Source organism: Atta cephalotes, assembly GCF_000143395.1.
Source record: "Atta cephalotes unplaced genomic scaffold scaffold00017, whole genome shotgun sequence".
NCBI classification, from domain to species: domain Eukaryota; kingdom Metazoa; phylum Arthropoda; class Insecta; order Hymenoptera; family Formicidae; genus Atta; species Atta cephalotes.
In genome coordinates this window covers 4444752-4458132 of record NW_012130081.1, presented here as the reverse complement: position 1 = coordinate 4458132, position 13381 = coordinate 4444752, and the positions used below count along the sequence as shown (strand labels likewise).

Here is a 13381-nt window from a genome sequence, read left to right as displayed (position 1 = left end):
AGAGAGAGAGAGAGAGAGAGAGAGAAATTAAAAAAAATCGAGATTGATATTAAGCGAAATGCTCTACTGCAATAAAGATTTAACGGTGTTTATTAGACCGTTAAATTATGGAAAAATGAATAAAGGAACTTGAATAAATGTAACAGAACTGTTCATCGAAAGAAAGCACAGAGATGAATAATTTTTTAAATCGTTACTTCTCGCACATTTTAGTCGCCTTTTGGACTCTAAAGAGTGCTTTAAAAAGAAAAGTGAACTCGAGAAAAGACTCCTCGTAAGTTAAACCGCGAGATTTAATGTGAAATTGCAGTCATAGAGTCTAATTTACTAATTTGACATTACTTGTAATGATTGAACATTTTCATAACATAATTTTCATATTAAAAGAAAATAAAAAAGTAAAATCGAAAATGGACCGAGATTGTTTGAAATAATTGCGTTCAGTGTACTACGATCGAAACCTCCTTTGAAATCTCATTTCGGAGATAGGTATCTCAAATACGATTGTAATTATAGCAGGGATTTAATTTAAAAGGCATATGTGTTTTTGCAGCGCTTGAAATGATTCCTAAATCTGGCACACCCTTAATACTTAGCAAAGATTAATTGTTCGCATTCGTTATAAGAACAAACGAGAAATCGTCACGGAACAGTCTCGGGACAAAAGCAAAGAGGAGTGTTACCTCGTGCTCATGTCAGGCATGGTCTAGAATCGAGAATGAGGATCGATGCCTTTGACCATCACAGTGCCCTCGCTCGTTGCTGAAGCGGCTGCGTTATTTGATTTAATTATTAATCAATCGGTTCTAGACCTTGCACGGAAAGTGCAGTGACACGCTTCAAGGACAAACGCTTTTCTCCGGGATTGTTTCTGCATGTAACAAATTGAGCAGCAAATACGTATCGTTTGTTCTTGCGATACTTCTCCGATTAGTCATCCCGTGGCCTGAAATCGCGGTTCGTGCTCGTAAATCTTGCCACAGGAGACATTATTCAATCTGGAAAATCTAGGCCATCAATAGCTTCACAATTTCAACAAAAGGTTCGTAGTTTCGGTGCAAATTTGTTTCCGAATATCTTGGAGCGTAATCAGAGAGATTTAAAAAGGCTCTAGTTTTTATTTTCGTTATGTAACAATCACGTGCGTATTCGTGTAATTTATTTCAGCTTATTTTTAAACGGATTGCTATCATCAAAATCTTTGCTCAAAAATTTGCAATTAAAACGAGAGAGTTGCCCGCGAAAAACGCAACGTACGCTACGGAATATTCGAAAGCTTTACGACTGGGAATACTATATGGAATCGATGAAAGCGACTCAACTTTTGCAACGGCAATCACCGTTGTTTCTGTTTGGTTTATGATGCTACAGTGTTTCGCAAAGTATAGCGTTTCAAGGGTACTGCAATCATCCCCAATTATTGATCCTTCGAAAGAGGTTTCCGGGTCTCGCTCGCAAACACTCCGAGCAAAACTTGAGTTGATGAAATATTCGAGACAAAATTTAATTCCGTACGGTGCATGTGTGTGCGGTTACGCAGCCAAAAAGAACAAAATTAAATCGACAGGATCTTCGTTAGATAATATGTTGCAAATATTTATTTAGAAGAAATATTTATTACTGATGGACTTTTTTCATCTCTGTTTAATTCAATCAGAGATCGAAAAGTTTAACGTATTAATATTTTGAATAATGTTATATAAGTAAAATAAATAGCTGTTCGTTTTAATAAAACAATGTAATAAAATATTAAATAAGCTAAAAATAAAAAATTATAGTTGCTTAATTAAAAATCATACAAATTTAATGTATCAATTTAATATTAATTATACATGTAATGAGCAAGTTTTAACTTCATTAATAAGGAGACTGTCGAAACTGTTCCTTTGAATGATTTTAATGGACTTTGGCTGGATGTTGTAATTGTAAATCATCAAGAAATGTTAGACTCATGCTTTTTTATTTGCTTAGCTTAAAGTTTAGGAGTTAAACTTTCTTGCTATGGTATTTTGAGTCGCGAATTTTCGAACACTCTGTATAGATTAGAATATTAAAACACAAAATAAATAATAAAATTAAGAAATGAAATTTATATGCACAAATGACTAACATAATAAAAAGTCGCATCAAGACTGTCATACATGAAACTGTATAGTAACCAGGTCACTAATAAATCGCGTTAGCATTTAATTTGTTCATAATTGAATTATGAAAATTTATTCTCACAATATCTTTTTTTTTATCTATATTTATCATATTCAATGAATCGCAACACATGTAATCAGATGATAATCAGATGATTTTACAATAGAAAACATTATTCACATAAAAAAATATAAGAAACCGTATTATATCTCTCATTCTTCAGAAACATATCCCATATTTTCGTAATACTATGGTATAGTATCTGTTGATAATATAAGAAGATACATTCAGCTACGATACAAAGTGAACCATGTATATTTCATAATATTATTTTTCCGATTTCTAGAACATATCGAATTTAAGAACATTTTTCGCCGTTTCTGCAGGTATATTGTCATCTTTTTAAAGAAGATACATATATACATATGTCATCTTTTTAAAAGAAAGTAATAGTAATGAAAGGAAACAAAGCTAATCGTATTGGCGAAAGAAAAAAATGGCGTGCATAACATTATTTAAGAAGGCAACGATCTAGATAAAGCTTTACAACGTGCGACACGCGAGTTCACTTTGTATGATGATTATGACTCTTGTTTTCCTTTAGAAAAAGGTTAGCTGCGGCACGTCTCATAGCTTGAAAAAAGTTTGAGAGACTCATTTTTCAAGCTTCAACAACAATGCTAGAGAGCTTGTTGATTTGCACACAAGTGCACTCGAGATTTTATCTGATTGGACAGTATTGATATCAAGATGATGGAAACAAGTCCGATGATAAATGGTTTTATAAGTAGTCATTAAAAACTTTTTATCTTGTTAATCTGTTTCGACAAATTCTGCAATATTCTGAAGACATTGATGTTTAAATCGATATTTAAAAATCCGTTTATCCAATTATGTACAAAGAAATTATTAATACGCAAAGCGTTAGTGATGCAATCAATTTGATGAAAATCAAAACTATTTTTTTTATCAACGTATCACAGGCGATGCTCCTATCGATGCATTAATAATAATACCTACCTCGAATAAATGATCGCTTTGACCTAAAATGCGTCAAAGTGTAAAAGTTTAAAGGCAAATTAATTATAAAATTATATAATTTGACGATAATTTGACGTCAACAAAAATTTATCAATATATGCAAATTGAATATGCAAAACGTGATCAAGAGACTAGAAATAATAATCTTACGCTTTATACTCTTTCATATTTTGTCTGTAATATGCAAATAAAGTTCATTACTTTAATAAATTTTTACTATTAAGCTTCCAGCGTTATTAATTATTTTTTTTCATTTTTTATGATGCATTTAGTATATTTTAATATATTATTATACGTTTATTTTCTCGACGCTACGTTTCTAGTATTTAATATCGCTTTCTGTTTTCGATCTATATACGTCATCACGGAATTACGTACATATATGTAAATTGATGACGATTAAGTAAAGACTATTAAAGTTCTATTATTGTGCGAAGTTTATTTCTCTCTCAGTTTATTCAACACTATGTTTCATATCGTTTTCTATTTTCGGTTTACGTAAATCGCGGGACGATGTACATATATCTACGTAAATTGATGATAAGTAACGACGATAAGCAATGACTATCAAAGTTTCATTTGGGACTCATAAAATCGATAGTCCCTAAAGGCTAATCAACCCTTTAGTCACACTATTCTGTAATGTAAAACACCCGCAGTTAGCGACCTAAATCCACATTTCCGCGGTCGCTACTCAACGTACATACGTAACTGTGTTACTATGACACACTATGCGCTGGCGTACGAACGATAAATGGACACGATGCACGCGCCATCCGATCTAATCGACCGGATGAAAGTAAGTCATCCGCTTCTACACCCCGCACCACTAGCAAGCTTTCGTAAGCACCATTAGCGATCGTTATTAATTTCCTTCCCCGGGAACGAGACTATCTATGGCTAGTTCGCCTCTGCAATAGCGAAAAACGAACTTTGCAAACGGATAGAAATACACACGGATACGAAAAAGACATTGAGTGGTCTTGAACTCCAGTGTGTCGACTGCCACTTGATACAAATCAAGTATATTGGTCTTCTTGTAACAAGCATATGGGCCTTCTTGGCGTTTTCGATTAAAAAAATAAATATATTGTACAGGTCGAGAACATTGTGTGGTTGCATGGGAATTACGAAGTGTGCAACTCATACGAAACGAAAGAAGATTCAAATTAATAAACATTGAAAAACACTTGTCTTAGCTCTGCTTTTGAAATTGTCAACATTGATACTGCATTATATATCTGAATTATATATCTAATGCAAACGATAGAGAGTCAAAGCGACAATTGTAAATAATCTGAAATAATAGGTATTGAGTTGGGAGTATAGTCACATTTTTTTATATAAATAATCATCTAATGTGTTTTTACATTTACACCCCAATTAAAATCATCTATATATAAATTAACAACATTTTATTGATTGTTTTATGATTTATTAATATTTGAGAATATTATGGATATAGATTTAATCACAATTTTTTGAAAAAAATAAGTAGTCAGATAAATATTAAACAGAATAAGCATATTAAGTAGCTTATTATAATAATATTTCTAAAAAAATGAAGCTTTTTAATTATATTAATGTAACACCGTTTTATTGTGAATTTTCAATAAAATCGTATATTTAAATTCGTGAAGAGTATTTAAAAAAGAAAAAATATGTTAAATTCACAATATCTATACAATATTTTACAATAATTTTACATATTTTCATCCCTGGAGTGTAAAAATATCTCACACTCTAAAAAATATCAATGTAAATTTAACATAAATACGTCTATATAATTCTCACCATTGATATTAATATTAATATCAATATAATAAAAATTATATAAACACCGCTATTTTTTAGAGTGCGGATAACAATTTCCGGATTAACGGACACATAACGATAATAAGATGTGCAAAAATTTTGATGCTATTTTAGCAACATAATTATGCCGTATTTTAAGAAACATTTAAAGAATGTGGGAAATACATGTACGGAATAGATTGGATGATTCAACAAAGCTATAGCTTGCTAGTGCAAGTTTATAACTAAAAAAATTTGATAATTTAACAAAGAAATTATATTTATAAACAATTATCAGTATGCTAATTCAGCTTCTTTGATGAAAAATGAAAATTGTTTATATAATCAAGTTTTCTTCATTATAGCAAAAATATGCAACAGTAACATTAGCTAGCATGCTTTGTTAAAAATTTTGATGTATATATTAGATTGATGTATATATTAGATTGATTCGTAGAAACTTACCTTAGCTGTATTAAGAAATTTGCTGTGCTCATAACTATAATCGTCAATTTTATTTAGTTGTCTAACTTTACATAAAAAACTGATTGGCCATGTATTATGGCTGTAAATTTGTTGGTTTGTGAAGTTCTTAGTTGTTTTAATAAATCTTTTTTTTCTGTATAAATTTTTTTTTTCTTCACAATTAAAACATACAATAACTTCCATGATATCTATATTATATATTATCTTCTTATATATATATATATATATATATATATATATATATGTATGTATATATATATTATCAGAAGCTTCTGCGTGACATGGACGTTGTCAAAAAGATATATCTCGGTAGAGACAAAATTTATCACAAAATTTCTCGAGATACTGCAATTGTCACTAATTTATCTTATACTGACAGTTATAAAAATGTCTATATTTAAAAATTTTAGAAACTATTGACTAATGAATAATGATTGAAGTAAAACATTCCCAACATTCCCACATATCTTGATTTTCAAGAAATTCTAGAAACGATCCAGAAACGCATTCGTTTCGCTAGAATGAAAACTCATAAGACATACCGGAGTCGTGCAAGGTCGTATATTGATACTTCCAAACTTGACCGAGTTGCAATTTAATTTTCCGAAATGCGCTTGCGCCTTGATAAAGATGGGCGGAAAGACAAGAAAAGCGTTACAATGAAAATTACTACGTAAGCGAACACAAGCATGGACCGTCTCTGTATGGATCGTCTTGTAACGGTCGTACACGGGAGTCCCACAATCGCTTAGCGCGATTTACATTAACTGTTTCCCTCGATACTTGTGGATCTCTTAATACGACTGCGTGCGGGGCTACATGTGGCTGTCATATCAAACAATATATTTGTTTTAATACACTTTTGATATACAACCGCGCGATCGATCCGTTCATGGCGTCGCATGCGCAACGAACGATCATACTCAACGTATTCCCGGTCCGATCGATGTGTCGATTGTTTTCCATATTTTCGTCTCTCGAATCTCTCGCAACAACCGCGATTTTGGTTATTACCGATTTGTTACCGGTGAGAGGATGAAGGAGAGCTCTGTAGCGATATTGTGTTCTGTGTTAACAGAACTGTGTTGGAATGTTTGATTATTGAAGAATATAACATACGGTAATTGCCGTAATACTTTGTAATATAGTATTATAATACATTGATAAAATATATAGATGAACTCCTTTTTTAATGAGTAATTGAAAATATAAGATAAAAGTTATTTATACGAATGTTAAGTATTTGGGAAATATTTTTGGAAATATTTCGAGGAAAATATGACTTTGAAGAGATTGGAAAGTTAAAATAAACTCAAGTATAAAGAAAGTTAAATATAAATCTTACCTTGGCTCAGAACTTCGCTTATTAACAAGATATAAAATCTCGCTGTGAAGGTCAATTAAAATGATCTTAATAAAATTATATAATATGAAGAACTGCACAAATTACCTTACATTGGGATGTAACATTTCGCACGTAATTTATTTTATTTTATTTTTAAAGACATTCTGCTTTCTCAGGAATATACGTTGCTTCATAATCGCTACATTAGTGCATTAGATCACTGTTTTATTCATAAGGAATGCTATTATTAGTCGTGTATACATTCGATTCGTTGTGATATTATGTAGTTACTAATATTACATTTTATATTTACATTGTTATAGACATTTAGAATAGTCACGTAAATTTAGAATTAATTTACGATTCAGATGCTTTTTTCTAGAGTAGACATTTTAATAATAAATTTAGTATTTATTTCAATACTTATTCGATTAAAAATTGTAAAGTTAATATTTAGTACAAAAGATTTTTTAAAGCATGAATTTATGTTCTCTGATGTATTGAAAATATTTTGAAATTAGAAGCTGTCTGTGGATAATCGACAAATGACTGTAAGTACTGAGGACTGTCTCACGAAAGTAGAAATTCCAGCATTGTCTTACGCTTGAAAAATCTTAAATTAGTATTTTTGCAAATTGTGTATATAGGAAACTCTGTTTGTACGTAGACTCTGTCAAGATCACATTAGACAGTGAGATCTATAATTATCTTGTTGGCATTCTCGCCCACGCGAAGCATCCAGTTTCTTCGTTCAGTTAATTATTAATTAAAAAGATTATTTTTAGGTCGTCTAAAGAGTCATAACGATCCTGCTTTAAACGTCTTTTATCTCGTGTTGTTGATAAAAAAGTCACCAAACTTCTGTTTTATTAGATTTGCTATTTTATACATATATTTGCAGAATTTATTTTCACTTTTCGGACAGCAAAAATTTTTACCCACAACGTATAAACAGACTAACGTGTAAATAATTCTCGTAAATTATATATTGAATCGATTTTAACACAGTGAGTTAATGCGATAATTATAGGTAAACTGAAATGATATTAATTATAATAATTAATTATAATAATTATATAATAATTATAATAATTATAATAATTAAATATAACATTAAATTCTCTCATATATCGGAGTCATACTATCTTGATAATTCAATTGTGATACTTTAGGAAGAAATATTTAAAAATATGTGTAAGTTACATGTAACTACATAAATATACACTGTATGTTATAATTTTCAAAATTCTAAAGGCAAAAACTTCACAAAATATGACAGTTGCCAATTCATTAATTTGCTTGCAAAATTTATAATATAAATATAAAAAATGGAAAAATTAAACGTTAAAGAGAAAGAAACTTCGGCATCGTACTTCACTCCGACAATAATCTGGCATATATGTATTATATATATACATATATACAAGATCCTACATTTGTTCTACTTGAATATAATACTCTGTCTATTCTAATAAAATTCGTTGTACTTAATACCTAACAGAGGTTTTGTCTTTCGAACTACAGGCACGCAACAAACCAGCGGATGGCGTGGGTCATGTAAATCAAAAAGGTGCTTCCGGTCAGAAAGCGCCAGCAGCTGGTCAGAAGGTTGCGCCGGGTGCTAAGGTCGCAGCGAAACCGGCCCAGAAGCCGACAGCCCAAAAAGGTCAAGTGAAAGTAACACCCAAGGCGGCTTCCGTGAAGACTGGCAAAAACAAGAAGAAGGGACAACGGCAACAATATGATCTCATTGTTACTATTAATCTGGTGAGTGCATAAGATCACCAATGTCACATCATATATTCAAGATCAAAATGTTTTATCCGCTAGTCATTTATACGTAAATCGCTATTCATTTATACGTAAATTTTCTTTTAGTCTTGGTCCTATTTCAAAGAAATTAGCAGGTTTATATACTTAAACCATAAACATTTTTATAAATTGTTCCTTTACTTCACAAGTGACATAAGTTAAAAAATTAAGTTTCTTAGAAAATAGGAAAACTATTTTTTAAATTGATAGAAAGTTGATTAATCAAATAATATCAGCAAAAAAACATATTTTTAACAATTAAATGTTATTTCAACACTTTTTTGAATTGTAACGTTTTTGACGATTATTTATAAAATTAAATTATTCCCTTTTGATTGAGTAATGTTTCTTAACGATTTTTTTTAATCATCCTTTTTTTATGAAGTTAAGCTAGTTCACATTTAATGATTGATAAGATAATGTTTACGTAACTCGATCATTCATATAATTCGAAAACACATTTTTTAATTTGTGTCACTTTCGAAGTGTAAGGAAGTGAAAATATAAGAGATTATTTCTCAAAATTCTAGTCTCATTTTGATGACGAATTTGAAGTTTACCTTGAGTGAAATATTGATATTTTTTGTAGTTAGAGTAAAATGAAATAGATTGAAAGAAATTTTCAAATTATGTATAAGATTGGGATCGCATATATATAATCTTCTAATTCAATTAAATATACAAAACATATACTACTGATAATATATGTTTTGTATGAATACACTATATTCAATCTTTTGTACAATTTAAAAATTTCTATCATTAACCTTTTCAAATTATCCCGTTTTATCTCACAATTCATAAAATAGAAATAAAGGATTTTTTTTCGCAAACTGAATTTAAATGATTAAAGGGATTCTAAAAAGGATTCGTCTATTTTATTGATTAAACGCAATAATTTTCGTAAAGGATTATTGCATATATTATGTTTATAGATTTGAAAATTCTTTTTCAAAATTAGCATGAAATTTATGCTCAGAAAAATTTTTGAAGTTGATTGTTTTATCATCTCTTAGAATTACACATCTAATTTGATACGATAAATCTTTATGAAAATTTAGACGTATATGTGCATGCAATATTGATGTATATCATAATACGATGTATGTAATTACAGTGATGTGTCGATTGTCAATAACACGTAAATCATATGTGATAAGTCTTATATCAGTAAAACAGTGATTCGAAATTCAAATTTCGTTTTTTCTGAAATATACTTTTCAGAATTTTAGTATATAGTTTAATTATTTATTAATATCACCTAAATTTGATTATTTCATATACTTAACAAACAATTTTTCTTAAAAATTGTCTTCAACTTAAAAGAAATTGAGCTAAAATGGAATTTAATATTGTATTTTTTTTGAATAGCTTGTAAAAATTAGTTGAAAAACGTTATATACCGTAGTTAATTTCGATTAATTACTCAGTCTGCCTTAAAATCATTAGCAATATTCCCAAGTGATTTGCGTGAATAGGCCACCACCTAATTATTTTTGTTCGTAGAAATAAGAGCGAAATTATCAATGACAAATCGAATCGCATCATAAGTCACCTTTGTTAACTTAGCGTGCACTTCACGTAATGCGTGCACATTGGCAATAAATACGGCACGATCTGACCCAGTTGAATGCGATGAGCGATCGATAAGTTGCTCATGTTCAGCTAATGTATAACACGTACGTGTTGTCAAGATATGTCGAAGGAAAATAATGTTGCCTTATTGGCATAATTAGCGACAGTTCATCGATCGCTTACTCTATTTTGGAATTGCAGTTCCAGATTGACTATTGACAATTTCAAATCTATCTGATATTTGATCTTTATGCAAATTGCATATGCACATTCAATTCTAGCATGTTATTATTCTCTGCATTCATTATAAACTATTATTATTACGATTATTTATATTATATGGCCGTCTTTTATATTTGTTTCGCATAATTTCTATGTCATATATAGTCATTCATTGAAAATTTAATTTTTTTTATACTTTTATTTTTATCACGTATGATTTAATTATTATTTTAAATTACATTAAGTATAATCCTTTAAGATTCAATTTATACTCGAAAAATTGTTTCCGCTTTATTTTTTTATATGCTCTTTCATAAAAATATTTAAAGTGATGTCAAACGAAGAAATTTTTATTAAGATAATTAAATTTATAATATCTTCAAACAGAATTAAATTATTAAGTATTTCTTCTTGTTAATATTGTGTAACTTTTGATTAATATTAATGCTAATATTATTAAAATGTTATGGACTTTCTACAATAAAAAACCTATTACCTAAATTTTAAGTCTTAAACCATAAGAAATTGACCAATCACAATAAAATATGAGAAGAATAATTGACTATGACTGATCATTAATTAAATTATAGAAAGTCCATTATGCTAGATCTAACGCGCAAAGTTATGACAAGCAAAATATCTGTCCATGCTTCAAATCAGAAGTGAGGAAAGGAATAGTCACCTAAGCATCTAACCGTAGAGGGGACCTGGTAGTTAAAAACAGACTAAGATTGCCAAAGTCCTAAACACACTCTTTGTCATCGCACACATACTATGCTCAATCACACTCGACAGTCAACATCCGAGCGTTCGGAAGTCGCGCCGCGGCGGCAAGCGTGTTCCTTCGAGGCGTACGCGAAATAATGTGCGTGTCTGACCGCGAAAGTTGAAATCGTTGAAAAGCGAAGTGACGAGGAGGAGAAACGAATCGCGGTACGTTCCTTGATTTCATCCGGTCGAAACGCGAGGCGCGCGAAGTTCGTATTCCAAGCGCGCGTATTTCTCTATGCCACACGTGCGTCGCGTCGGCTATTTTTACTCATTCGCGAGCTATCACATTTTCGAATAGTGTCGCCCATGTGAATATCGTGCACACAGTTGCCCGATTCGATGTGATCGTCTCTTTCGATGTTTCGTTTTATTGAGAAAAACGACGAGTTTTAGAACTAAACTTCTCAATTTTATCTTCTCATCCAAATAAATGTAATCGATGGCAAAAAAAAAATGGCGGGAAGTCTGAGTGTCTTTCGGATTGCTTGCATCTCTCTTTCTCTTCGGCAATAGAAACGAGAAAGCTGGTAGTCTTAGAGTTCGGTTTCTATCTCTCTCTTTCTCTCTTCGAATAGTTTTCAATAAATCGCGAATATATGCGTTGACTTCGATTCCGAAAGATTATGATAAAAGTGCGGTTTACGTCTCTTTTTTTCTTTCTTTTTACGCATTGACGATCGGACGTCGAACATGACGCGCTTGTAATGAGAGAGAAATGTCGGTCTCGATGGCGACTCGATGGTAATTGGGACGAGACATCAGACGTTAGACATAGCCACGAATCCGCAGTTAACGTATAATCTGGCATAATCTCATCATCGGTCGCTTCCGACACACATTCCCGACACGACCGGCGTGACACTTGAACCATGGCGGAAACAGAAAAGAGATACACGCACGCATATGGACAGCTGCGTAGATTAACAAGCACGATAGATGGTCAAATTAGGCAGTTGAGTGTAAGTAAGAGTACAGATTTCTTTGAACCATGGCGGAAACTTAAAAGTGTGCGTGTTGAAGTTAAGAAAGAAATTTTTGTTAAAAAAACTCGTTTAAATCGTTATCATTGAAATAAAATGTATTCGAGCAGAGTCGTGAGACTCGCTGTCACGTTGCGACACATTATTATTAATAATTCATTACACGACCTCCCTTCGCGCCGGAGTTTCTAGCGTTGGGCATCTCGCCAAAATTTCTTCAATACCTTCTCATACGAGTATCATACGAGAACAGATCGTAGAAGAGTACTAGTTAAAACAAGATCATTCGCCTATAAGAGGCAATATCTTATAGATGCCATTTGATGCTGTATGCATATGTAATAGAAATTTAATTCATAGATCAAACAAAATCGCATTATGCGTTATACGAAATGATAGGTGTTTGTCCTTTTCTCTGTTTCAGTCCGAATATGGACTCACAGAAGATCAGGTAGCAGGTGAGTTAACGATTGTAAATAATTCAATAATTATAAAATAAGTCATAAAATAATTAAAAAATCAGTAATAATTAATGTAATAATTTATAATAGAATTAAAAATTCATAATTCATATTTTTTAAATTCGTGACATTTGTGCTTTTAATATTTTGTATTATAAAATATATAATCTATAAAATATTTTGTAATATAAACGGTTCTTTAAAATAATTAATATACGTACATGAAAGACATAAAAATTACCGTTATATAGTGTGTGTGCCAGTTGGCAGGTTTTCCTGTTTACCTAATATCTTGATGCTGAGTCAGTTATAATGAGAATTAGAAATAATTTAAAAGAGACAGAACGCATAGTACATAGATTTAAAAGATATCAAACAATGAAATATTTCACTAGATAATCTAAACGAATAAACTCTTTGAACGTAAATAATTGATGTATAGTTTACGATGGGTCATTATTTCTAACGATATCATCGTTGACACGCAAGAATATTGATTATATTTAACTCACGATCTAACTTTCTGCGACATTTGCATTCTTCTAGTTATAATCTTATTCTTTAGAATAATACTAGACAGAAGGGAGATAGAAAAATTAAGAAAACTTTCATAGATCAATTTATTCCTAACCTATATAAGAGTATATATATATATATATATATATATATATATATATATAATAATATATATAAATATTAATTAATTAATTAATAATATATTATACTNTATTAGTTTCTACTACTAACAA

The 13381-nt window shown here is 30.7% G+C and overlaps 1 protein-coding gene across 1 annotated transcript in view; it reads left to right on the top strand.

Moving 5' to 3' along the window:
- LOC105618553 (calmodulin-beta-like) overlaps positions 1 to 13381 on the top strand; it is a 28834-nt gene that overhangs the window by 12326 nt on the left and 3127 nt on the right. Inside the window, exons 3-4 of the mRNA XM_012200085.1 lie at positions 8336 to 8578; positions 12596 to 12629. Of these exons, the coding sequence (XP_012055475.1) occupies positions 8336 to 8578; positions 12596 to 12629 (277 nt within the window). The remainder of the gene's footprint in view (positions 1 to 8335; positions 8579 to 12595; positions 12630 to 13381) is intronic.